At 45.6% G+C, this 26,808-nt stretch overlaps 1 protein-coding gene across 3 annotated transcripts in view; it reads right to left on the bottom strand.

Annotated features, from left to right (window-relative positions):
- Window positions 1-26,808, bottom strand: part of CCDC198 (coiled-coil domain containing 198) — an 83,824-nt gene that overhangs the window by 28,664 nt on the left and 28,352 nt on the right. The window contains exons 5-7 of one of the 3 annotated variants that reach the window (XM_029598237.1): window positions 20,425-20,611; window positions 13,261-13,529; window positions 11,962-12,579 (exon numbers count right to left, since the gene is read on the bottom strand). In XM_029598237.1, the coding sequence (XP_029454097.1) occupies window positions 13,279-13,529; window positions 20,425-20,611 (438 nt within the window). In that variant the 3' untranslated portion in view covers window positions 11,962-12,579; window positions 13,261-13,278. Of the gene's footprint in view, window positions 1-9,930; window positions 10,021-11,961; window positions 13,530-20,424; window positions 20,612-26,808 lie in introns of those variants that run through there. The other 2 variants (XR_003856255.1, XM_029598236.1) reach the window with 2 other exon arrangements.

Below are 26,808 nucleotides of genomic sequence, written 5' to 3'. Positions count from 1 at the left end.
CTCTGGACCAGCCCCCGGACTGGAAAATGGCGCGCGGCAGCTGGCCCGGCGAGCACAAAGTTACGCCTGCCTCGAGCAGGCGTAACTTTTGCAACAGAGGTAGGGGGAGTTAGATAGGGCCAGGGGGGTGGGTTAGGTAGGGGAAGGGAGGGGAAGGTGGGGGGAGGCGGAAGGAAAGTTCCCTCCGAGGCCGCTCCGATTTTGGAGTGGCCTCGGAGGGAACAGAGGCAGGCTGCGCGGCTCGGCGCACGCAGGCTGCCAATTTTGGGCAGTCTTGTGCACGCTGACCCCAGATTTTAATGGATATGCGCGGCTACACACGTATCTATTGAAATCCCACGTACTCTTGTTCGCGCCTGGTACAATGCCCTTTTCTGTATTACTATATTGCTGTCTTACAATTTGCATGAATTTTCTCCATTGCATTAAAAATAGCAAGTATTAAGAACTTGTTTTTTTGAATGTTTATAGGACACCTCTGCTATGCTACACAATTTAAAAATAGCTTGTGAATTCTTAATTGATATCTTTAAGGAGAAAATAATCAGGTCCTAAGTAAAATAAATAAATAAATAAATAAATAAATCTACTGATGAAATTCAATTTGCATGCTAGAAAAAAGTTTCTGTATATGAAAGGCATGGTGGGTTTTTTTGGGTTTTTTTCATTTTACTCATCTATAAAACAATATTTCTCAGCCTAAGTCCAGTTTCCTCTTCTTTTATATCCCCCAAAGGGAAGGACAATATGGGGCAGATTTTTAAAAAATACGCGAGCGCGTACTTTTGTTCGCGCACCAGGCGCGAACAAAAGTACGCTGGATTTTATAAGATACGCGTGTATCTTATAAAATCCGGGGTCGGCGCGTGCAAGGGGGTGCACATTTGTGCAACCTGCGCGCGCCGAGCCCAGCGCGAGCTGCATGTTCCCTCCGAGGCCGCTCCGATTTCGGAGCGGCCTCGGAGGGAACTTTTCTTCGCCCTCCCCCCACCTTCCCCTACCTAACCCACCCCCCCGGCCCTATCTAAACCCCCCCTTACCTTTGTCGGCAAAGTTACGCCTGCTTTCAGCAGGCGTAACTTTGCGCGCGTCGCCGGCAGCCCCGCTCCGTCCTCCGGTCCCGGGGGCTGGTCCGGAGGCCTCGACCACGCCCCCGGGCCCACCCCCGAAATGCTGGGGCACGCCCCCAAAACGCCGCATCGTTTCGGGAACGCCCCCGGACACGCCCCCTCCCTCCCTTTTTCGAAAGCCCCGGGACTTTCGCGCGTCCCGGGGCTTTACGCGCGCCGGCGGCCTATGCAAAATAGGCGCTCCGGGGCGCGGGTCTTTTAAAATCCGCCCCTATGGGTAGAGTCCAGTTTGATGAGCAATGGAATACTCATAGCAACATTTGCATAACATGGAGATTATGGGTAGAGTCCAGTTTGATGAGCAATGGAATACTCATAGCAACATTTGCATAACATGGAGATTTAAACATGAAAATTAAGAAAGAGTAAATCTTTCAGAATAAATTCACTCCAATTTACCAAATTTATAGGTGAATTTTAAAAGCCCAATGCGTGCCAAACCATGAGATTCATGAATATGTCAGGCCGGTACATGCCAAGTGGATTTTAAAAGCTGCCCGAGTATGCATGTATCTCCCAGTACACACACACATGAAAAAGCCCAAAAAAGGGGCAGGAAATGGGCGTGGTCTGGGTGGCGTGTGAGTGTTCCTGGATTTATGAATGGAACCAGCGCGTAAAAAATTACACGCACAAGTGCATGCTGGGTCCCCCTACCACATAACTTTACTTCTGCTATAGAAGGCGTGTAAGTCTTAAAACAAACAAATATAGGCATGTCAGCAGGGTTTTAAGGGTTGAAGTTAAGAGAGGAAAAGGAAGGCTATATAAATAGAGGATTAGGAAGTCCTGTCCCTTACGTGGGTGAACTGGGTAGAAAGTGATTTAACTGGCACTTGCATCAGCATGCGTTTCTATTAAAATATCTCTGCTTACGAGGTAGAGGCATCATTTGCATGCACACTTGTGCACACGTGCGCGTGTTTAGCCTATTTTATATCATGTGCGCATATTATAAAATGTCCGTGTCGCTGGACACGAGCCTGCATATGTGTGTTATAATTAGTGAGATTTGGGTGGACCCTTGGACACTGTGGCAGCTGACCACGCCATGGTGGGAAGTCCCGTGAGGGGCCACAGGTCAGGCTCAGCTTAGGACACACAAACACAGAGATTGATCTTTTATTAGACAATGTGATGAAGCCACCAGAGGTGGCAGTAGTGAGCAGCGGAAGTAGCCCGGCTGGGCTGGTATCCCTCAGGCGCTGGAACAGCGACTCCTCCGGTAGCAGTGCTGTAGTGGAAAGAACTGAGAATAATGAGTACAGTGGAATAAGCATAAAGCCCCAGTATGGAGAACCCCAGGATAGGGAGAGCAGGCCCTCGAGGAGCGAGTACCTGATCCCTGAGAGCTGATAGGCTTGAAGTGGATGTACTCACACAGCGGTTCCTCGTAGGAGATGGCACCAGGGCTGGAACGGAGGCAGGCCCTCGAGGAGCGAGTACCTGGTTCCAGGGAAAGCTCTGAGGTGGAGATGGTAGTACTCACTGGGGTTGAAGATAGCGAATCCTTCCAGGCAGAAGAGAAGGTAGGAGAAGGCAGCGAGTCAGGGAACATGGGCCCTCGAGGAACGAGTACCGGTTTCCTGATAGCGACCTGAAAAGCAAGTGAGGCCCCCGAGGAGCGGGTACCCCGTTAGCGTTAAGAGTCCAATGGAAATTGGAGAGGCAGAGTAGCTGGGTACGGAGAGCGAATCCCATCAGTAAGATTCCCCTTGCTAACTCAAAGGCTAGCAAACATCTTAGGCTTTAAATATCCGGGCAGCGTGACGTCATCACAGGGGGACGCCCCTGAGGTTCGCGCCAAGTAGGAAATAAGAGTGAGGGCCGCGCAGTGCACTCGCCCTAAGGTCCCAGCGGAGCATGGCGGGAGGCAGCACCCAAGCCGGTCCGGGGACGCCGGAGAGGATGGCAGGCAGACGCCACAGCAGCCAGGCGTCCATCCAGAGCGAGAGGAGGTGCAAAGAAAGAAAGGTAGGTGGAGTGAAGCCATCGGGAAGGGACGGTTTCAACAGTGTGTGTGTGCCCACTCACCAGTATTAAAGTTACCATCTTAGATTACGTTTCCTCTCTTACTATGCTCCAGCTAAGCCTAGGCCAACCATTCATCAGGGCAGAGATGACACAATCAGCCTGATCCATAATAAGTAAAACATAGGTGAGTTTGTAATGCCACCGACTTAGTAACCTAATTATATTGAGTCTTTCCTTTAAACTGGGAGCAGTGTTTTCTTGCTCTGTTTAATTGTGAAGTAAAAAAATATGGTGTCCAACAACTCAGATTATATGACTGAGCAAGTTGAAAACAGTAAACACGGATTCACTGCTGGACAGTTCCTTCTCTTGATAATTCATTTTACAGTCCTTCTTTCTTCTGCATCACTGACTCCTGCTGTGGTCACACAACTCTTCATCTTCAAAACAGTGTTCTTTTGGGCTTATATATTTGAATTGTTTCATTTCCTTTTTACATCAGCAAATCTAAAATAATAAGAAAAGTTAATCTTTAAATAGATTCAATTAATCCCACATGAAGTAGGGCTGGTGTAAGCCTCAGTGAATTGCTGCTTGTGCGTGTTCACTGCAGAGAACGTCACAGGATCGCTGATTATTACGGTACACTGCACCCTTCAAGAGGCATCGGGACCGCAGCACGCCACCACCCCTGGGGGAAACGATGGTGTGCAAAGCTCAATCTCAGTTAGGGGAATGATGGTTTGTGAGACTTTCTAGTCCGATCAAAAATTCCTTTTCTTAACAATATAAGCAAAATTGACAAGCAGTTGCAGAAAACACATGAAAAAATTTGAATTTCAGGCACATTTTAATAGCTGCTGGTTTGAACTGCCTACCTCAATATAAAAGTCTTCATCTAAAGGCCATATGGAGTAATTTTCTTTTCATATCTGCATCCATGTTGAAGATAATAAATCCACAAACAATAGTAAATGGTTTAACTGCTGTATCTTTTATGCCATATCACAGAGCCATATATAATGTATGAAACTGTCAAATGTTGTAGGACCTGTTGCTGTCCCGGTCGTGGCCGGGACCTCACCTCCTTCCTCCCGCTCCCGCCGGTGCGCAGGCCGGTCTGTTCGTCGGCGACCTCGCAGGAGCAACGCAGTCGGAGGCTCTCCTGGGGACGCCCGGGCCTTAGACGCGTGTGCGCAAGAAGGGCTCAGATATAGCCCTGTTCCCGCCACGAGACGCTCTGCCCCCTCCGCTGACGTCAGACGCCGGGGGGTATGTAACCCCAGCGCCTGCTCTCAGTCGGGGCCTTGCAACAGGGTTCCCTAGCGCTCCCACGTTGCACTGGGCCCCGACGCGTCTCGCCAGCCCCTGTGCTTGCTTTGTCTCCTGTCTGATTCCTGCTTGTCTTCCTTGGCCTCCCAGCCTGGTTCCTGCTTGACTCCGGCTATCTTCAGCTCCAGCTCCAGCCAGGTTCCAGTATCTGTCTTCAGCTTCAGTTCCAGCCTGGTTCCAGTATCTGTCTTCAGCTTCAGTTCCAGCCTGGTTCCAGTACTCATCTTCAGCCTCAGCACCAGCTTGGTTCCAGTACACGTCTTCAGCTCCAGCTCCAGCTAGGTTCCAGTACCTGTCTTGCTTCTGTCTGGCTTGCTTGCAGTAACCTGTTCTGCTTCAGTTCCAGCTTGATTCCAGTAGCCAGTCCTGCTTCAGCTCCTGTCTGGTTCCAGTAGCCAGTCCTGCTTCAGCTCCTGTCTGGCTCCAGTAGCCAGTCCTGCTTCAGTTCCTGTCTGGATCCAGTAGCCAGTCCTGCTTCAGCTCCTGTCTGGTTCCAGTAGCCAGTCCTGCTTCAGGCTTCCTGTCTGGCTCCAGTAGCCAGTCCTGCTTCAGTTCCTGTCTGGTTCCAGTAGCCAGTCCTGCTTCAGCTCCTGTCTGGTTCCAGTAGCCAGTCCTGCTTCAGTTCCTGTCTGGTTCCAGTAGCCAGTCCTGCTACAGCTCCTGTCTGGTTCCAGTAGCCAGTCCTGCTTCAGTTCCTGCTTGCTTCGGTCCCAGCCTGCTTCAGTTCCTGCCTGTCTCCTGATCCCTGCCTGCCCGCTCCAGCTCCAGCTTCCGTGATCTCCTAAGTCCCAATGACCGGGCTCCTACGGGCTCCTCCCCCGGGAGTACCGGCTTCCAGGGTGAATCACCTAAGTCCCAGCGGCTGGGCTCCTACGGGCTCCTCCCGGGGGAGTACCGGCTTCCAGGGTGAAGCTCACGTCCAGCTCCTGCCTGGAATCTGCCTCCTGACCTGTCACTCACCAGAGACTATAGTACACCTCTCCCCAGTCTCTCACAGGTCGGCCCAAGGGTCCACTAAACAGCTCACTCACAACAGGACCCTTACTCACAGAGTCTGTATACCAATCAAACTCTCGTTTGGTACAGGGTCACTTTGCTTTATTTTAAATCCACTTTGTTTTGTTAATTTTTTATAATTTAAATTTTTGTTAAAATATGAAAAACTCCCAACATGCTGACGAACTTCAAATTGTGTAGATCATGGGAACAACACTTCATTTGGCAAGCATAAACGCAAGTCCCAAGTCCCAATCCAAAATTCCATATTTTTCAAAAAGAGTACTCATCTCAAAGTATTTACTGAGAGTCCCATGACAAGGTTTACCACCTAGCTGAGCTCCCGCAACAGGGAAATCACCTTGTGAGTCACCAGGCGGCTCTCTTCCAACAACTTGGTGCAAATCAGCCAGTCTTCCAAATATGGGAGTACTAGGATTCCCTCCTTCCTCAATTCTGCCACAGCTACCATCATTACCATGGAAAAAGTTCTGGGAGCGGTGCCAGGACAAAGGGCAGCGCCCAAAACTGAAAGTGGCATCCCAGAACTGCAAACCACAGGAAGCATTGATGTTCTAGTCAGATGGGAATGTGGAGATACGCCTCAGACTGGTCATAAGAACATAAAAACATAAGAAATTGCCACACTGGGTCAGACCAAGGGTCCATCAAGCCCAGCATCCTGTTTCCAACAGTGACCAATCCAGGCTACTATTGTTATTACGTGTGTTTTAGTGGATCCTTGGGTGCTGTGGAGATGACCACGCCCACGGGGAGGAGCCCCGTGAGGAGCCACAGCACTGGGCTAGACTCTATGCACAAAAACACCGGTTTAGAACTCTTTATTTGTACAGCTAGAAGTAGCCACCAGGTGGCAGTGGTGAGTCTCAGGGATCTCGGCAGAGGGAGCCCTTCTCTTCAAGATGACGTCTGGAGGTTCTGCAGCAGGAACTACTGTGGATGAGACAGATGAGATGTTAGTGTACTCACTCGGTGTTAGCTGTTATGGATGCGATTCCACCAGATAGTCGTAGATGGTATAGGCACTGAGGCAGGGAGAGCAGGCCCTCAAGGAGCAAGTGCCTGATCCCTGAATGACACCTGAAATAGAACAGAGGGCCCCCGAGGAGCGGGTACCCAAGTTAGTAGTCAAACCCCGAAGGGCAGAAGGAGAGCTTCCTGCAGGCAGCAGGGAAGCGGCAGAGTAGCGCAGACAAGAACAGTCAGACTATTCAAACCTTTGCCAACTCAATGAGCTAGCAATCTTGAGAAGTAGATATACCCGGATGGGCGTGACATCAGATGAGGGAACGCCCTCGAGGTTCGCGCCACTGGGTGCACTTAGACGTGGGTTGCGCGCGTGTGCGCATCCTAGCAGGTACCTGGGAGGGGCAATGGCGTACGGCTGCACCATAGCCGTTCCGGGGACGCCAGAGAAGTTGGCTTGATGACGCTGCAGTAGCCATCTTGCCCAGGTAAGCGGGAGGAGCTGGGATAGGGGTGCAACAAGCGGGGCGAAGCCGTCGAAGACCGACAGACGCAACAGCTACAAGTACCTGGCAAGTACCCAAACACTAAGTAGATCCCATGAATTAATAGCAGTTAATGGACTTCTCCTCCAAGAACTTATCCAAACCTTTTTTAACCCAACTATACTAACTGCACTAACCACATCCTCTGGCAACAAATTTCAGAGCTTAATTGTGCGTTGAGTGAAAAATAATTTTCTCCGATTAGTTTTAAATATGCTACTTGCTAACTTCATGGATTGCCCCCTAGTCCTTCTATTATCCAAAAGAGTAAATAACCAATTCACATCTACTCATTCTAGATCTCTCATGATTTTAAAGACCTCTATCATACCCTCCCTCAGCCAACTCTTCTCCAAGCTGAACAGTCCTAACCTCTTTAAACTTTCCTCATAGGGGAGCTGTTCCATCCCCTTTATCATTTTGGTTGCCCTTCTCTGTACCTTTTCCAGAGAGGTCAGGAATTCCCCTGACTGCATGGCCATTATCACCGAATGCAATGTTTTCATGCAAAAATGCTTCACTCGCAGATGACAGTTGACGCTCTTGAGGTCCAAAATGGGATGAAAGGAGCCCTCCTTCTTTGGCACAACGAAATAAATGGAATATTGCCCCATATTTTCTTGAGACATGGGCACTGGGACCACAGCCCTCAGACTGAGTAGCCTTGCCAATGTAACCTCCACTGCTTGCTTCTTCTGCAGGGAGTGGCATGTCCTGAGGAACACTGTGAAATTCCATCGCATATCTTTCTGTGTCACCTCCAGAACCCTCTGGTCTAATGTGATGTGGACCCACCTCTGATAAAAGAGAGAAAGGCATCCCCCTATCTCCTGTTCCTGGGGGTGGGTTGGCAACATTCATTAGGAGGTTGCATCGGCCAACTAATTCCTCAACCATAGCTGATGCATGTCCGCTACTGTTGAAGCCACCCCTCTGGTTGAAGTGCAGACCAAATTCACAGCCCACATCTGCCAAGAAGGCAGCGGCTGGTTCCATAACCGCCCTGGAGTTTACCTCAGAGTCATCAACCTCCTGGAAGAGAAGCAAACAAGAGCAAGCCACCACAGAACAACAAGAAGCAATCTGCAAGGACATCGCCATAGCTTCAAATGCTTGCTTAAGGATAATCTCAATCTTTTTATCATGAGCATCCTTCAGGGCTGCTCCTCCTTCCACGGGAATAGTGGTCCACTTAGAGACTGCATGCATAAGTGCATCTACCTTCGAAAAATGTAAGCGCTCTTTTACCACTGGATCCAGAGGGTACAGGCCTTCCAAAGCCCGACCTCCTTTGAAATTAGCCTTGGGGCGCCCCACTCAAGATCAATCAATTCTTGAATGGCCTCCATTATGGGGAAAAAACAAGGGGCTTTACGCAAGGAAACCAAACAGGATTTCTCTTCAGTTCAGACCATGAATCTGCCCCAGGAACACCAAGCATTGTCAAGGTCTGAGAAATCAGAGCTGGTAGTTCATCTCTATGAAAGAACCACAACATCGTTCTATATGGTTCCAATCTGGGAGGAATTTCACCATCCTCAAGAGAGGCAGGATCAGTATTATCAACCGTACCATCCAGGTCTATATCCAGAGGCCCCGTTGCCACTCTAGGAGTACTCCAGCACTTAACAGAAGGACCAGGCAAGGTCCCTACTTGTGCCTCTGCTCTAGGAGCATTGGACAGGGCTGAGGACTGCACTAGAAGAAAGGTTTGCAATCCCTGGAAAAATTCTACTCTGGAAAAAATAGAAGTATCCAGACCAGGAGGTACCTGAGGAGTACTCACTGAGCTACCATCCCCTGCTGAGGAACCAGTTAGAGGAGTTCCAAAATCAGATGCCCCACCTGAGCTGTCTGTCTCCCTGAGCCTCCAAACAATGGTGGCACAAATTAGCGGGCACTTCTGACTGAAACGCTCAAATATGACAAGCAGTGCAAAGAGAAAGACACTGAGGCTTCTTAAGTACAGGCGTCATTATGGCCTACAGAGCACTGAGCGGTGGGAGGAGGTGTGTGAATAGATTTTTTTTTTATACGCACTCAGCCTAGGTGTACAAAAATTATGCATCCAAAACTTAGGTGCCTATCTAGGTGCCCAAAAAATAAGCGCCCAAAAAACGTAAGCACACAGTACCACTTCTGCGCAGTGTTAGGTGTGCGGCCAGTATGGCGCACTTAATTGGGCGCACAACCTGGACGCACAGCTAGGCACACACACAGGGCCAACAATCAGGTAGAGGGCAGTCACCAAAAATGTGCGAAATGCTGTTGTGTCTTACCACGCGGCATGCAGCGAAAAGCCTCGGAACAGGGCCTAGCCTAAGGAGACTGCTCAGTCTGCCAGGCTGTCCACGTCCCTTGACCTCCCATGGAGCGGGACGAATGTCAGACCGATGCGCCGAGCACGGAGACCGGGGGAGGAGGAAGCCCTGCACAACAAAAGATATCCTTCTACGTCTCTGTATAATCTTTTTTTTTTTTTTTAAACTTACCGGAGCTAAGCCTTATCTGGCTGAGCACAGTGATGGTCTCCAGCTGCAGGGGGAGAGGGCATGTACCATCACCACCGTGCTCGGCTTCCTGCACCCACTGCCTTTCAGCTGCTCAAGCAGCTAAGTCCATCCTGGCTGAAAAATCAGCTAACAGACCAAGCCACTCGTTCGAGGGATCACAGAAATCACCTCAGGAATTCTCAACTGTGGGATTGGACCATTTGGTATCACTGCAGGAGAGTGGGGGAATTTATTTCCTTAACTCTCCTTTTCTTTGAAAATGAAGCAATCCCCAGTGGGGAGATGCACGTCCACCATCTGCTGGAGATGGAGAATACTGGCAGGCTGATGTCATTGCAGGAGTAGATATACTGTGACGTCAGCTTGCTCCATCTCCATCTGCTGGTAAAGGTGCATAACCGTTTGTTCTGGATTCATTTGACTAGACACTAAGAAAGTGAATTTTATACTTACTATAAGGTAATTCAAATGGTTTTGTCTGTTATTAAGTTTGTTGTAATCCTCCTTGAGGCCAGTCTTGGTAAGAAGTGGAATATCAAATGTCTATTTAAAAAAATGGAGAAAATATCACTGAGATTAAGACTGGGGACAATCTGGGATCCATTGCTCACCTTACTATATGGTTCAATATAAACATTGTATCAGAGCCATACTGAAATAGAACAAGAGACCTATATTTCAGAAGGGCTAACTTTAAGAAAATGAATAATTATGTTAAGGAAGCCTTGTCAGGAATAGGGGATCTAGGAGACAAAGAAGAACCATGAGCAGTGATCTAAACAACTGCCCTAATGTTGCCAAATAAACATTAACAAAACGGTGATAATGCCAATCCTTGTGGCACCCCTCAAGACAAAAATTTCCAGGTTGACTGTTTCTCATCCAAATGGACATACTGCCTCCTCCTATTCGTTAAAAAAGAGGCAAACCAAGTCAACACCTCCCCGTCCAATCCAATTTGCCATAAGAAATCCTGTCTAGCGGTATCAAATGCTGCCAAAATATCTAATTGTCTTAAAATACCTATTTCTCCATGATTCAAATTACAATATAAGTGATCTAACAGCGACAATAATAAAAGCTCTGTACTATGAGCCTGACTGAAGCCAAACTGGCCTTCATCCTATATACAGTGTTCCTGCAGATAGTCATTCAATTGCTTCTGGATACATTTTTCAATGACTTTCACCAATGTGTGAAGATTAGATTCTGGGCAATAATTTGTCACCTCGTCCATTGGTAACTTTCCATCTTTTAAAACAGGTCTAACAGTTGCTTCCTGGAGTCACTTGGGTAAACATCCCTCCTCCAGTGAGACCCGGGGCCCAGTCATGGCCTTCCCGAGCCCCTCCCACCCCTCAAAAGCATATGACAGGGACCTTCCAACCTTGGTCCCTACTTTCCCCCTTATTGCTGGTCTGGTTAAAGGGATGGAATGAAACCCACTCACTCTGGCCCCAGCACCTGGATCTTGAAAAACTGTCCTGGCTGCCACTTTGGCACCATCCTCTAGGTGGCTGGCACCATCTTGAAAGATCCGGGTGCTACGGCTCAATGAGTGGGCTTCGGCCCTTACCATTCTTTTAGCTGAACCGGCAATAAAGGGGAAAATGGGGGCCCGGGAGGGTGGTCTCCAGCCTCAGAATATATTTTTGGGGAGTAGGAACCAGGGAGGCAATGGCTGGGCCCAGAGAGGCCCAACTGGATAGGCCTGATCCTGGAGTTTGATATTAGGGGTAGGATGGGGTTTGGAGGGGCTCATGGCCCAACCAGGCAGGCCCAGGCCCCAAGATTGAATTTTGCGTTGCAGGAAGATGGTTGGAGGGTCATGGGAAGGGCCTATTTTCTTTTTCAATGATACAACGAAAACAAAAATACTTGAAAATATTACTGGAACGAACAGAAAATGTTTGTTGCATTTTTAGCATTCATTTTTATTGAATGCACATCCCTAATTCTGAGTATAAATAATATGTTAGGTTTTGTTAGAATTAAGTTCATTGTATAAATCTTTTTATGGTAACAGTTAAATAGTCACAACTGCTTGCAAGCTAAGAAATATGCCCCCATGGCATTCAAGAAGTTGAAGAAGCAGTAGTAGCAAAAAGTAGATAATTCAGTTGCCATTTTCAACAAGAAAGTAATTGAGATTCCCTTTACCTTTGATTTCCTCCTACTTAGCTACTTGCACTAGTCTTATGAAACTGTAATTTGAGAGAATGCTCTGCTGATGCTTATCAGAGCCCCAAGCAGGCAGCGTAATAATATATGCAATGTATGAATACAGTTCAAGCAGCAGGAAAATAGACAGAGGAAAATTAATTTGTAAAAGAAAAGATAGTAGCTAGAATGCAATGGTGCATACCATTTATTAAAAAAAAAATCCTAAAAATGGAAGAAATGGAAAATATTAGGGCAAAAATGAAAGGAGACCTAGGAATAAAACCAAAAGTGGATGCTATAGAGTCAAGAACCAGACGGTAATATTTTGAAGGCTTCATCTTTAATTGTTGCTTTAAAACAAAACCAGAAACTCATAAGAACTACAATAGAAAGGTTTGTCCTTAGCATTGTTGGAATTATCCCTTCGATTAGCATTCTCAAACCCAGAACTTATTATAAATCACAATTCATTGAGAGACAATGAGAATTATATATGTATCTCTATGTTTATATGAGACAACAAAAGGAAACCCCCAAAGATTTTAAATCCCAGCATGATTATTATCTCACCCAAGGTCCTGTTTGAGCCAGGAATTTCTCCAGGTTGAAAATCTCCAATGGCAGGTCAGAAGTCTCCCAGCATGGATTATGGTGTTTCAAGGGGCCTCTCCCTCTTTCTCTCTCCTGGGCACTTCTGGTCTCTGTTCAGGAAGCTTTACAATTTTCTTCTGGGTTGCTGTTCAGATGCTAGCAAATCAAGCACTCGCCGCAGACAGGTTTCTTCTGTTCAACTGATGCTTGTAGTATATCTTTGTCCACATCAGAGTAAGGTTGCCATCTGACGTAATATGTGACATCAGACATGCCACTGACTGCTAGTCCAGACAGAACTCATGGTCACTTCACTAACGATATAATTGGTTTTCCAAAAGCCACAACCTGTCAAAATCCCCACAAGTTTATCATTAGTTCATCAGTGCATCTGAAATGTCACAGGTGTTATTTCAGTCTGTTATAAAGGTTGTGGCTTATCGTTGTCTGCCCACTTCTTCTTACTGATTGGCTGGAGGTGTACTTTGGTGTAACTTTGACCTGGCCGGCAATGACCTTCCAACCTTTGACATTTCCATGGTTCAATGTAACTGTCTGATCTCCCTATCACCCTATTGTGCCCTTCACGCCCACCTACTCACTCTTTCGCTCTTGGGTACAAATGCCTATTTTCTATCTGCAAGTTAGCAGACAGGAAATGTTTGTGATCACACAGAAAAAAGAGGAAAAAATCCTCTCTAACTCAACTTGAAAACCCTATCTGTATCTATATAGTATTTTTAAAAATGTATTAAAAAATTAGGAAAAATGACCACTATAGCTACTATTAACAACATGTTCACCTTTTGGATAAACTTTAGACACACTAACCTGTTATGACCAAGATATTACTACAACATTTTCTGATTTCTTATGATGATTTCAATCATGCACTAGAAAAGTAGATTGTTACAGCCTGAAACATGAATCTTTAGATGCTTTCCTCCGAAAGTGCCAATTTCCATACCATGATTAAACTACAAGTGCATTTCACATCTTTGGTCGCGAAATCTGATAGTTAGAAGCTACCTGCCACTGACTGCAGAGCTAGAACTCCTGATCAAAGAACTCATCATAAACTGGGATCCGTTCAGTCTTTGTTCGTATTAACACAGGCTTGTGCTGAAGCCGTCTCTCTTCCCTTTTCCAGCTGTCTGATGAGTCATCACTCGAACTGTCACAAAATAGATCTTTGTCAGCACAGTGCATCATAAACCAGGACTCCAATCTACTGCTCTTATGTGGCTGGTACAAAGGCGTGTAACATTGCTGTATAAATCCTTCATTCCAGGTATCTCCTATAAATGATAATGATAATGATAATATCAATGAACACAGCAATAGTGCATGAGCAGTATCTAACAGCTGCATAATAATAAGCTGCAGTGCTATGGTGAAACTACTATAAAGCCCCCAATTAATAGGAAATACTAGTTTTCTCAGTTATACTGTTCCCCCAGGTATCATGGGGTTTGTAGTTCAGATTTTCATACTAAAAATACAAGGTCTAGCAATGCTTGAATGCTTCAGAATCAGAGTTAAAAAAGCTTGCCTGGCCCGTCCTAGCCCTAGTGCTCTGGAGACAGATGTTGACTGTGCATTAATTCGCCTGGCATGCTTCTAAAGAATTATCTTCAATCTGTAGTTTCTCTGATTCTGCATTGTGTCCTGGGAATTCAGAACCTTTTCCTACCCTTCTCTTTATCTGAGAGGCTTCTGAGCTTCAGTTGGTTAGGACGAGGATCAGAGCCACTCGAGCCAACTTAAAACAGATTAACACTGCCTTGACTGCTCTGACCGAAAGATGCCTTCCTCAATCTGGCTAAAGGTTCACTCGGGCTTCGGTGCAGCCGGACTACAAGGCCAGGGAGGGAAAAGCAGTGCGCGTGCCTGAGATTTTCAAGAGCCCGCAAGCTATTTCGCCCTCCTCGGCCTCCAGCGCCAAGGAGCAGGTAGAAAGTAGGTGGGTATTTTTAGCCCGTAGCGCACCCTTTACACTGTTTGAAAATGAGCATAATGTCCGTGCGCCAAAAGCACCCACCTGCAGTGCAACCATGCAAGCTATTTTGAAAAATTGCCCTTTTAAGATTCTAGGTAAAAAAAAAAAAAAAAAAAGCATAATGCGTTGGATTTTACAAATGAGTAAGTGAAATGTGATTCTTTCAGTTGGAAGAACTTCGACTCTCGCAGACAAGCTGAGGAATTGAGAAAGATTTAGAATTTAGCAGCTTCAGGAGCCTTGCAGCTTTGCCTTTGTATTGTACCCAGTTTCACTGCTCCACAAACCTACTCCATTACCGTAAAGAATGATGATAAAAATTTTCTGATAAAACTGATCTCAGATCGGTTTTAAACAACAAAATAACCGTCTTCAACCATCTTGTAATGTTTTTAAGCTTATTTAGTGCTTTTTTTCCTAGAATGAAAGGTGCTGGGACTCACTCAGAGGCCGGAGAGAGAGAGGAGAGAAAATCAGGTTGTGGCCCTCCCAGCCCCCCACGCCCCTCCCCATTTTGGCTGCCGAGCTCGGGTCACGGTGCGAGCCTGCCCCTTCCCCCCCCCCCCTTCCTCCTGCAGCGTTTTTACCTGCTGGTGCCACCTCTGCTGCGGTCATGGCACAGGACATGCACCAGTGAGGGAAGGGGAGGAGAGAGGGACCAAAGCAGCAGTGGGGGAAGAAGAGAAGAGAGGGCCAAAAGCATAAGTGTGTGTGGGGGAGGGGAGGAAAAAGGGTGGGGAGTGAAAAAAAAAAGAAAAGAAAAAGCACCAGTGCTGGGGGAGAGGGGGCAGGCTGACAGAGAGAGGCACCACTGGTGCTTGCTTCTCTCCCGCTTCCCCACCACCACATAACACAATGCTGCCTTACCTTTTCCAACTCCTATGGGATTTTTTTTTCTCTCTCTCCCTTTATTTTTCCCACCCTCCTCTCCGCTGCATCTTTCTTGAGCTCCTCCTGTCACCTTTCCAAGCAATCAGCCCCTCCTCACCTCCCCCAGCATTAACCCCTTATCACCTAACTCCATCGTCCTTGCCCCCACTCCCCAGCCCAACCCCTGTGGCTGCTGACAGCTGGGTTCTGAGTCCCGGGAGCACAGAGAGCCCGGGGCCTGCTGCTGCTGCTGCTGTGTCCACTCCGGCCATCCCCCATATGCCGGAAGGAGGGCATGGGAGGGGAGATCACAGGAGAAGGGCCGCTTTAGGGAGCAAAGGGTGTTCTTTATTGAGGGCGATCTGGGGCAGTGGGCAATTGAATTGGGGCATGAGTCCTATGTTCCCATCCGGCGGCACAGAAACTTTACTGGACAGGGCATCCAACCTCATTCAGCAGAGAACGGATTTTTTCTTCCTGTGCCAGCTCCCAGGTAGCTGTAGGGAACGGGAGAGGAGGCTGTGAGGCTGGACGGGGCGAATCAGAACAGAACAGAACTCCTCTGCTCCCTAATCCAGCCCTTCCCTTCCTCAGGGGTGGCTCCAGAGGGGGACGAGGGGGTAGGAGAGATGAGGAGCTCCCTCCAACCCAGTCTGGATGAGCCACTTTGATTGGTTGGAGGGGAAAGGCACTTGCATACCCTGAAATTAACTGGGTCCCCTCTATGTCGTCGTCCCCCCCCCCATACAAAACGTTCTGGAGCCACTGCTGCCCTTCCTGTCATTTCTCGGGGGCTGATGCGGGGGGGTTGGAAGGAAGGTGCCAGTACTCAGTACCAGCAAATGCCACCAGAACAAAAAAGTCCTGAGTTTATGGGAAAAGTAAAAGGGCTGAACTGTAGAGCAGGGCCCGATTTAAATCTTGCATATAGTAGAATATTATTCACATCTCCATACTTTGTTCTCCAAAACACAAATCCTGATTTGACCTTTTACAGCAAACTCCTGATATGCAGCTAGGTACATCTGAATTGTTCCCATGATAATTTTACTTAAAGAATGTGCAGGATTTCACCATCGTTTATTTATTTATTGCTTGTAGATGGAAATTATTCTGCAAAATGGATAATCTGAAAAAATTTGTATTAATTCATAGTGAAATCTGGATGGCATGTGGCAATCATTTGCTAAAATATTAAATATATCTGTAACTGACTGCCTACAATGGTAGTAAAAATATATAGGCTAAAGGTATAGAAACAAGGAGCACTATCTATAAAATGTAGTGGTTTGGGGTATGGATGCTTGAGTCTGAATTATAATTGGTTGAATTTGTTCACATGATTTTTCAAAAGCATGCGGAGGTCTCTGATTGGTTGGATTTTTGCATAAGACTGTAAAGATCTCTTTTGTTGTTTTTAATGGCTGGGGTATTTTTTTTTCCAGTTTTATGCCCTGGATCTCTATATAAATGTTTGGAAGGGTTGCTGGGCTACATGTAATAAATGCTTGTACAAGGAGTCTATGGTGCACTCTGAAAAGCTTGACAGTTTATGCTCTTTCTTTATTCAGGTTTAGCTTTTCAGTTTGTATACTTTGATATTTTTTAAAATCTTTGATAGATGCATGTTATAAGTGTTTTGTATTATTTTCTAGTCAACTGTTCCCCCTGAAGTAGCCCGAGCGTGGGTGAAACATGAACCTTGTTGGGTTTATGAAGCATCTGTAGTGAAGTGAAGAGCCTGCAAAGAGACATTTGAAACTTTTTCACTTCACCTCCTTTCTGTGGATTTACAAAGCTGTAACGATCTTCATGGTTTGAAGAGTCAACACTCTGGATTGACAGCTGTTCAGAAGTGTTCATTTAGTCCTCTTTTTTTGTGACATTTTATTGACTTTCCTATGGATTTAAATTTTTGGAGACATGTTGTTGATTTGTTGACAGCTTTACTTCAGCATGGTGATAGTGATGCCATGCCAACAGTGAGATACTACGCTTTCAATTATATGGATTCTTCAATTTGAATGCCCTTCTGGGACTTAAAAATTATTTTACATTTTTGGTTTGTGGTCATTTTTACCATTTTTAAAAGCAATATTATGGTGCTTTGTTTTTTACATATGAGAATAAGAATTGCCTTACTGAATCAGAACAAGGGTCCATCAAGTCCAGTATTCTGTTTCCTACAGTGATCGATCCAGGTCCCAAGTATCTGGCAGGTTCTAGACAGTAGATAGATCCCATGATGTTATCACCCTGGGATAAATAATGGCTTTTTCCAACTCTGCCTAGTTAATAATGGTTTTGGGATTTTTACTCCAGGAACTTGTCCAAAATGTTTTTTAAAACCCAGCAGTGCCTTTACCACATCCTCCACAATGAATTCCTGAGCTTAATTATGCATTAAGTGAAAATAATAAGTTCTCCTATTTGTTTTAAAACTGCTACTTAGTAACTTCATGGAATGTTGCCTAATTTTTGTATTTTTTGTATTATGCATTGAATATGTATAAGAACTTTCATTATTTTTTGGGGTTGTTTTGGTTGTTTATATATTGTTTGTTGCGGTCCCGACCGCCCCTCTCCTGATAGGGCTCAGGCACGCCTACCTCCACTCCTGTCGTCGCCGGATTCCGCCCGGTCCGGGCCCCGGTGGCCTCTCTCTTGCCACGTGGCGGTCGCCATTGTGGGCCTGCTCCTCTCCGGTCTCGCGCACGCGCGAGGACGTCCTTCTTGTGCGCCCAGCTCCCGGAAGCCCGGCCCCGCCCTCGCGGCTGACGTCACGCTCGGCTCCCGATATAACCAGCGCTCAGACGTTCCCTAAACGCCTTGCAACGAGGTTCCCAACTTCTTAGTTGCTTCCAGTTGCGTTCCTGTTGATCTCCAGCTGCCTGCCTCTGACTCCGGTTTGCTTCTGACTCCGCTTCAGCCCGCTGCCTGCCTCTGACTCTGGTTTGCTTCTGACTCCGCTACAGCCTGCTGCCCGCCTCGGACTCCGGTTTGCTTCTGACTCCGCTGCAGCCTCCGGTCTGCCCTGCCTCCACCCGACCTTCTGCTCGGCTCAGCCGGCTCTCAAGCCAACCCGGGTATCACGAACTCTTATCTCACTCTGCCTGCCCTGGTTCCAGCGTTCCTGCTGCTCCAGCCCTTCAACCCGCTCTTCCTCTGCTGCTGATAGGCCTCCGGCCTAATCTCCGCCTCAGCCTTTCTGGACATTCCTTTACAGCGCCTAAGTCCCAAGGGCCCGGGTCCCTACGGGCTCCTCCCGGGGGGTCCCCGGCTCCAGGTGAAGCCTTGCCAGGCTGTGTCTCCGCCTCCCGGCCTACCCTGTCACCCTCGGTAGGTCGGCCCAAGGGTCCACTATCTTCTCCAGCAGCTTCAAGCCGCAACATTGTTTGAATAAAAATATTTTTTAGATATTTAGAATTCATTATATGTTTTTATATAGTATATACATAAGTTTTCTGTAGTTTTGAATATACTTTCAAGGAATGGATTGCCACTTATTGCATATTTTGATTTATTGTACTAGTGGAAATTGTGCAGTCAGTTTTTGTTTAATCTATAAAATGTAGTGACCATACTTTGCTATTCCTTCTAACATAGGTCTGATATCTCACTGACAGATCCACTATATTGTTATGTCCTACTATTAAACTGCTGTCACCATCTGACAGTACTGTTACAAGCATTGCTTCAAAAATCAAAGAAACATCTTCACAGGCAATTTTAAACATAGATGGTGAAATATCCATCCTACGCACAAGTCATTGAGTTCTTATCTTTAAATTTTCCAGGTACTCTGTATTTTTGTAGCCTGAGCCGTGAAGCACTGGCCAAATTTACCAGGAATCTTTCCCTTGGGAACAAACTGAGAGAAATTACCTTTAATAAATCTAGCCTGTCTCTACTGTAATTGTATGGTTACTCCAGTTAGGATACTTTATTTTGGCTCTAACATCAATCTGCATCCCTGATAAACAGTATGAGGTTGATATTAAAATTCCACTTAGTTGGATAAGTAAAACCTATCCTGCTAAGTGTCAGCCATTGAATATCTGTCTATGTTCAGCGGTCTCTACACAGCTGGATAAGTAGTTAGCCAGATAATCAGAGGGCAGGTAGTGGGCATAACTGGGTGGCACTACTTATCCAGCTAACTTAGGGGGTCATTTATCAAAATGCGTTAAGGCATTTTCGCATGCGAAAAGCCCCGTTAACGCATGCGATAGCACCATATTGTATGGTGCAATGCAAATCCGAAAAAGAGGAGGAGTTAGGGGTGGGCTGGGTTTACCAGTTTGTGAAGTCCTATTGCATGGACTTAATGCTGATTTTAGCTACACCTTTTTCAGTTGTGTTAAGCTGTGTGATAGCTTGCGTTACAAGGCAGTAAGGTGTTAGTGCATTTTGTGATGTCTCCTGAAAGGCCTATTTTAGTAAGTTTGAAGCTCTCAGAGCACCAGCCTAGCCATCTGGGGGGGGGGGGGGGGGGAGAGGGAGACTAGCCATAATGTCCTCTCCCTAGAGAGATATTTGGATCCCTATGGGTGGCCCACCTAGTACCTCGAGATGAGGTCTAGGTATTAGTGTAGGAGGTTAGGGGCCACGTTGACATTCAACATGAGATGTACGAACAGAGCAGTGGTCTCTTGTGAAGATTTGATGACCGGAGAGGAAACTCACCCAAAGATGAGATTGGTGCAATGTTCTCTCCACCTAGCTTGATGGACTCTCTACCTGGGTAACATCAGGCTAGGTGGAGAGAACATTGCACAAATCTCATGTTTGGGTGAGATTCCTCTCTCCGAAGGTCATCAAATCTTCACAAGAGACCACTGTTCTGTTCGTACGTCTCACATTGAATTTCATCATGGCCCCTAACCCCCTACACTAATACCTAAACCTCACCTCGAGTTACTAGGTGGGCCTCTTATAGTAGCATAAATAGCTGCTTACTAAATGAAATGAGCACTTTGTAGGTAGGAAAATGCAATTATATAGGTATGAAAAGTTAACATACTTTGTGGTAATACCTATGCAAAGCACTAAGATAATACACATTATAATAAATAGGCTATTACATAAACCACACCCCTTTTCCTATCACATGCAATATTTACTGCATTTTGATAAATCTAAGTCTTAGTTGGCTATGTCTAAATATTGACCTCTAACACTCCAACCAACCAACGCAGACCTTCCAAGAGAAGAGATAAATGCAGCCGCCCAGAATCATGAACTGTCACTTTCTTCAGAGCAATTCATTTTGAACACCTTTCAGAATGATTGAGATTTGCTGTCTACATAAAAATGTGGCTTACCAGGGTCAACATTAAAACTCTTGTCATGCTCGGTTGTTACAAATTCTTCCTTGTCATTATTTTTCTGGACATTTTCTCGCACTTTCTGAGCCTTGAGTTCCCTCATTTTGTGTTTATTAATCCTCGCCTCTCTCTGGAGACATCTCTTCAGTTCTGCCTGTGACTGTAAGCGATTCCTCTGGGCAATCTATGGAACAGAACAGTAAATGGTTACCGTCTTCCCAGAGGTTTAACATTTACATTCAGCACATGAGTTTGATAAAGTAAAGATGCGAATGAGCTCCTACTTAATCCACACATGACATTCAAATTCTGGAGAATCACCTCTTTCATTTTCATTTCATTTACTGAATTTATTAATCACTTAACACAAATAAGACCTAAGCGATATACGAATTGTAATAAAACATTCATAATAAAAACATATATAAAACACATAAAAGCAAGGCCGGTGCAAGGGGACTGGGTGCCCTAGGCACCTTCAGCCTTGTGCTGCCCCCAGCCCCACCCCCCCGGTCGCAGCCCGCACCCTTCCACCCCCCCCCCCCCCCCCCCCCAAAATGTACACGCACAAAAAGTAGGCATGTTCTGGGCAGACTGGGAGCAGAGCGAGTTCTCTGTATAACTTATACAGCTAACTACCAATATTCGGAGTTAGCTGCATACGTTTACGTGTAAGTTTAGATGTCCCATAGAGACATCTACCCAGCTAAGTGTGTATATATATACGTGTTATTCAGTGGCTTCGCCGTGCTACTGAATATAGATCATAACTTAGACGGATAAGTTCTAACCAAGGACTGGTACTAGCATTTTTGCTGCCTGTGCCAACAATTTCTATGTTGCCCCCCCCACCCCCCCTTGTCCATTCATTGACCAATTCCCTCCAGTGATACACCTTCCCTAGCCCCCGGCTCATCACCTCCTCACCCGGAACCCATGGCTGGTGCAATGGTATTACTTCACCTCAGTCACACACACAGAACATAAACAGACCCTTTCTAAATACAGAATAGAGCAACCATAAAGTAGAAATACAAACGTGCAGACAAAAACCGAACTGGAAACTACAAGAAGCCAGACACTTTATGCGGTGCAACAATGAAAAAACAGAGCCATCACCATTCCTCAAGCATCAAACAATAAAATCAAGAAATAAAATATATACATAATCATAATAGTAAAACCATATTAATAATATTATTTCAAAAATAGCTGATGAATAAAACATCAAATAATTAAAAACTCATATACAAGTTTTGTAAAATGTTCCAAATGCCAATAAAATATTTAAAAAGAGCAGACCATCAAATAATATCTGAAAAAAAAAACTAAAAAGGATTTTAAAAATTCATGCTCTCCATACCTGGGAACTTTTGATTTCCAGTCATCCTGAGATTGTCGTAGATTAGTGGGAGTGGGATGCACAAACTTTTTCTCTCTTTCTTATATATACACACACATAAGCTCATGCACACATACGCTTCCACTTACACACACATAAACATATGCTCACACACACATGCTCACTCTCAGACACCCCCCCAGGAATCTCCACATCTTCTTTGGTTGGGATCCATCTGCAGCCCCATTCTCTCCCTCTCTCTTTCTCTCACTCTCACACACACACACACACGCAACCCGAGCAGCTCCCATTCTCTATCTCTCTCACACACATACACAACCCAGACAAGTTCCCATTCATACTCACAAGCCCCAGGCGGGCTCCCATTCACACACACACACACTAAATCCCAAGCAAACTTGGTCACATGGTCACATCCACCTAAATCACAGGCAGACTCTCATTCACACCCATTCACCCATCCCAGGCAGGCTACCATTCACAAACACACACATGCAACCCAGACCGATTCCCATTCATACACCCACCCATGGCAGGCTCCATTCACACATCCACTCATCCAGCCAGCCTCCCATTCACACACACACAGACATGCAACCCAGGCAGTCACGGTCCACGAATCATTCCTCCTCCACTACTGCTGCCAGCCTGTACCTTCTTTTTTGGGGAGAGCAGTTGTTCTGGGGCTCCTCCTGTGTGCTAGTCTCATCTCCTGCATTGCATGATGGGAATACAGGAAGTGCTAGCACGACAAGTGTTGAATACCATGGGGCCAGGACATGAGGAGAAGCTGCAGGACGGAATTCATCTTCTGCTCTGGCCTCCTGCTTCTCTTGCCACCAATGGGATGGAGTCCGCTGGTGGCTGCACTGGCTTCCTGCTTCTTCCAGCACCGGTGGGATCAGATGCAGCTGCATGGGCCTCTCTCTGCAGCTTTGAATATCTACCCCAGTGTGTTTACCATCTATCTCAAGCAAACCATGACACACTGATCCAGTCCTGGGTTTATAAGACTCCTATTTCAGTGCATTCTGCGACTTGTAATCTGGTTCTCTTAATAGGGTAAGTCCCAGAATGCCCTTGGGTGGAGTTGAAAATATAGAGTGCTTAATTGGTCATTGTAAATCTGGGACAATTGGAAACCCTGCCCAGATGTTGTAGTACCCCATGACAATATTCAAGCATTAATAAAACAGAGACATGTGTCAATAATCCAGTTTGATGTTAAGAAAACATCATTTGTAGGGATGACTTGCCATTTCAAAATGACAGGGAAATAAGGGAGGCATTTCTTTTTTCATTTTGTGTCATTCCCATCAGAAAGAACACACTAGTTTTTCCCCTTTATTTGACTACTGTTTCCTGTTCCCATGTTTTAATCTCAGTTACTGTTCCCATGTTTATTAATTTCCTGTTTCCCATGTTCTAATTTCAGTTACTGTTCCATGTAAAGGCCTTTTGCCTATTGTAAACCGATATGATGTGCAAACGGTTATCGGTATATAAAAATGTTAAATAAATAAATATTATTTTGCTTCTGTCATTTTGGTGCATGCCAAAATCATGTAGCATGCACTAAAATGATGCAAATGAAACAAAATGGAAATGAAATGAAATAAACAAAAAATGAAAAATGAAATAAAGCAAAATGTTTTATTCCATGCACACCCCTAGTCTTTTGATGGGGTGTTCTTCTGCATGGATACAGTGCTAAAGGAATACAGCTTTGGATACCTCAGTTTAAGGTGCATTTTAGAGAAATGTAAATGGGACCAAGAAGGGCAAATGCTGAAGATGAGCACCTGCATGAAAACTGGAGAAATGTGGACCTGTCAGCTTGGAAAAAAGTATCTTTCCCAAACATGTATATTATACATTTCAGTTATTATAGGTATAATATGTGAATATAGATGGGAGAAAAGTGTTCCCAATACTACAAATAATTTAAAAAGTCAGATGAAAAAGAAAGAGCATTCTTAGACTGTTGGAAGGAATTGTAACATACGGGAAGAGGCATAAAGTGTTACTTTACATATGCAAATGGTTGTTATAATCAGACTAGGGGTAGGCAGCTCCCCCCTGGCGTGCCACAGACAGGACTAACCGTCAGGCTATCTGCAATGAACATGCATGAGGTGCAACAGAGGCAGCGCATGCAGATATACCTCCTGCACATTCATGGTGGATCGCCTGAAAACCAGACCTGTTTGTGGCACCCCAGGACCGAAATTGCCTACCCCCCGAGCAAGACTGTTGAACAAGTCACCAAAAAAAGGAGGTGAAGGCTAGCAGCATGAAAAGGTTTCAGAACCGAACAAAGAAAGGAAATGGCATGCTTGGAGACCTAACGGGCTGAACATATTTGGTTAAATAGAATGAAGGTAAACTAGATGGGCCATATTTTCTTCTTCTATCAATGTATTCTGACAGTATTAAATATTCCTCTGTTTCTGAATAAAATGTAGCTTCAGCTAATACTGATACCTGTTCCAAAGGTTATTATTCTCTTTAATCACAGAAAGTATTTCAAAACCATTCTGCCAATCATCTAGTAAATGTACAGTCTGAGCAACCAGGGCTTTTTATTCTTTGAAGTGTCAGAGAAGGTCATGTGCTGCCTAAGCGATAAGGCTGATTCCAGTAACTGTTCATGACTCATAGTCTGTGTTTTTCAGCCCAACTGTTGCTTTCTGTTTAGGATACAGCGAACAAATCCAGAGTCACTCTTATCCCAGTAGAAAACTGAGCATTTCAGTGCCATCAACTCTGTGCAAAATTGCTGTACATGCATTTTTGGAGATAACTGAGAAAATGTTTGTGAACTCCCTAGGATGATTTGTATTTTAGCACAATTTATACCCAAAACATCATTAAATCCTAGTCTAAACCCTAATAAGAGAGAAAGATAAACCCATGGAATAAGGGCTATATTTTGGTTATTTATTCCACAAAAAAATTAAACAATAAGTATTCTTGCATGAAAAAGTATGTGAACTCTTCTTTCAGTAGCTGTTGGCACCTCCTTGAGCTGCAATAACTTCAACTAAATGTTGCCTGTAACCGTTGATCAGCCTCTCACATCACACTTGAGGAATTTTGACCCATTCTTCCATACAGAACTATTTCAGCTCTGTGACATTCAAGGGCTTCCTCACAGAACAGCTCACTTCAGATCTTGCCAAAACATTTTAATACAGCTTTGACTTGGGCCAATCTAAAACACAACATTTCTTCTTCTTCAACTATCCTGAGGTACATTTACTTGAATGTTTAGGGCTGTTGTCTTGCGGCCTGACCAATTTTGGCTTAACTTCAGCTCATCAATGGATGACCAGACATTCTCCTTTGTAATTTTCTGATATAAAGAAGACTTCTTGGTTCCATCAATAATGGCAAGCCATCCAGGTCCTGATGCAGCAAAGGAGCCCCCACATCCTGATACCTCCACCACCATTCTTGATAATTGGGATAAAGTTCGGTTGCATTTGGCAGTCCATGAGGTTGGCCCGTGGACAACTGCACTTACCGCCAACCTTGAGCCCGACTCGACACCCTCTGATACCGGGGAAGGCCCCAAATGGACGCTCAGCCTGCCTCTGATGCTGCTGCTTCCTCTGATGCCGGGGAAAGCCCCCGAATGGACACACGGCAGGCCATCATGCTCAAGCCTGTCTCCGACATCGCTGCCTCCCTGGGCCTCTCCTAAGGCACACACACACCCGACAGTGCTCCTCTTAATGGGCCCACGATGGGAAAAGGCCAGCGGCACTGATGATGACATCACTAGCAGGGGCTTATAAAAGGCCATCCCCTGCAGCTTCTCCTTCCCTCAGCAATAGGTCAACTACTGTATAATAGAACAAGTTGCCTCAGCATCCCTGGTCTTTATTCCTGTGCTCCTGGTCCTAGCTCCTCGTTCCTGTGGTCAGTCTTCTGTGCCTTTGCCTGCCCATCTCTGCTGTTTCTTGCCTCCTTGCCTGCCTATCCGTCCCACCTTCCCTTGCACAGATCTCTGGTTCCGACTTTGGTTTGCTTGACACTTGACTATGCCTGAAGTCCACCTGCCACTGACCAATGCCTGACTCCTGACCACGTCTGAACTCAACCTGCCCTGGACCCTGGCCTGTGACTTGACCATCTCCACAGACACCCAGCTTGTCCGCAGAGGACCCTGCCTAAAACCTGCCGGCCCCGGCACCCGAGGGCTCAATCTAAGGGGAACAAGGGCTGGTATGGATGAAGCTCCAGTTGAGTATCTGCCACAGCCAGCTCCGCCAGCCAATGGTGGGGAGCTGCAGGGCTCTTCCTTACACATTCCGCCAGCTCCACCTCGGTCCAAAGGTCCATGCCTGCAACAGGTTTCTATTTTGGAAGGCGGTGTTTGATTTTTCACCAAACAAAACATTTGTTATTCTGACCAAAAAGAACATTATTCTAGAAGTCTTGTGGGTCATCCAAATGCTATTTGCCAAGCCCAAGATAGGTAGCAATATTATTTTTAGAAAGCAGTGGTTTCTTCCTAGCTATCTTCCAATAAACACTATTCCCATTTACTTTTATCCTGAAGGTTGATGCATGAATCCCCACATCAACTGCATTAAGTGAGACCTGCAGATCATTAGATGTTAATCAAGAGTTCTTTGTGACTTTCTGGATGAATTTCCAGTTTGTTCTTGTGGGGACCTTGGCAGGACGACTGTGACTAAGTCACTATAGTCTTCAACTTTTCTATTTATGACAATGGATGGATAGAGTCCCCAAATGTTTAGAAATGGTCTTGTAACCCTGTCTAGACAAATGAGTATCAACTATTCATTTTCATAAGTCCTCTAACATTTTTTGGATTGTCACATGATAAGTTCGTATAACCTTTTATGGTGATGACAAAATTCAAAACCTTTTGGTCCTATATATATATCCAAACTCAGTCATGCAGATTTAATCTGCATGTTGGTTTATTTTTACCCATTTATTTAAGCACTTGATTTAATTAGACAATTAATTGAGTTAAGTAAACT

The sequence above is a fragment of the Rhinatrema bivittatum genome, chromosome 4 (genome assembly GCF_901001135.1).
Source record: "Rhinatrema bivittatum chromosome 4, aRhiBiv1.1, whole genome shotgun sequence".
Lineage (NCBI taxonomy): Eukaryota > Metazoa > Chordata > Amphibia > Gymnophiona > Rhinatrematidae > Rhinatrema > Rhinatrema bivittatum.
The sequence above is the reverse complement of the archived record's forward strand: the minus strand, read 5'-3'. Positions and strand labels throughout refer to the sequence as shown.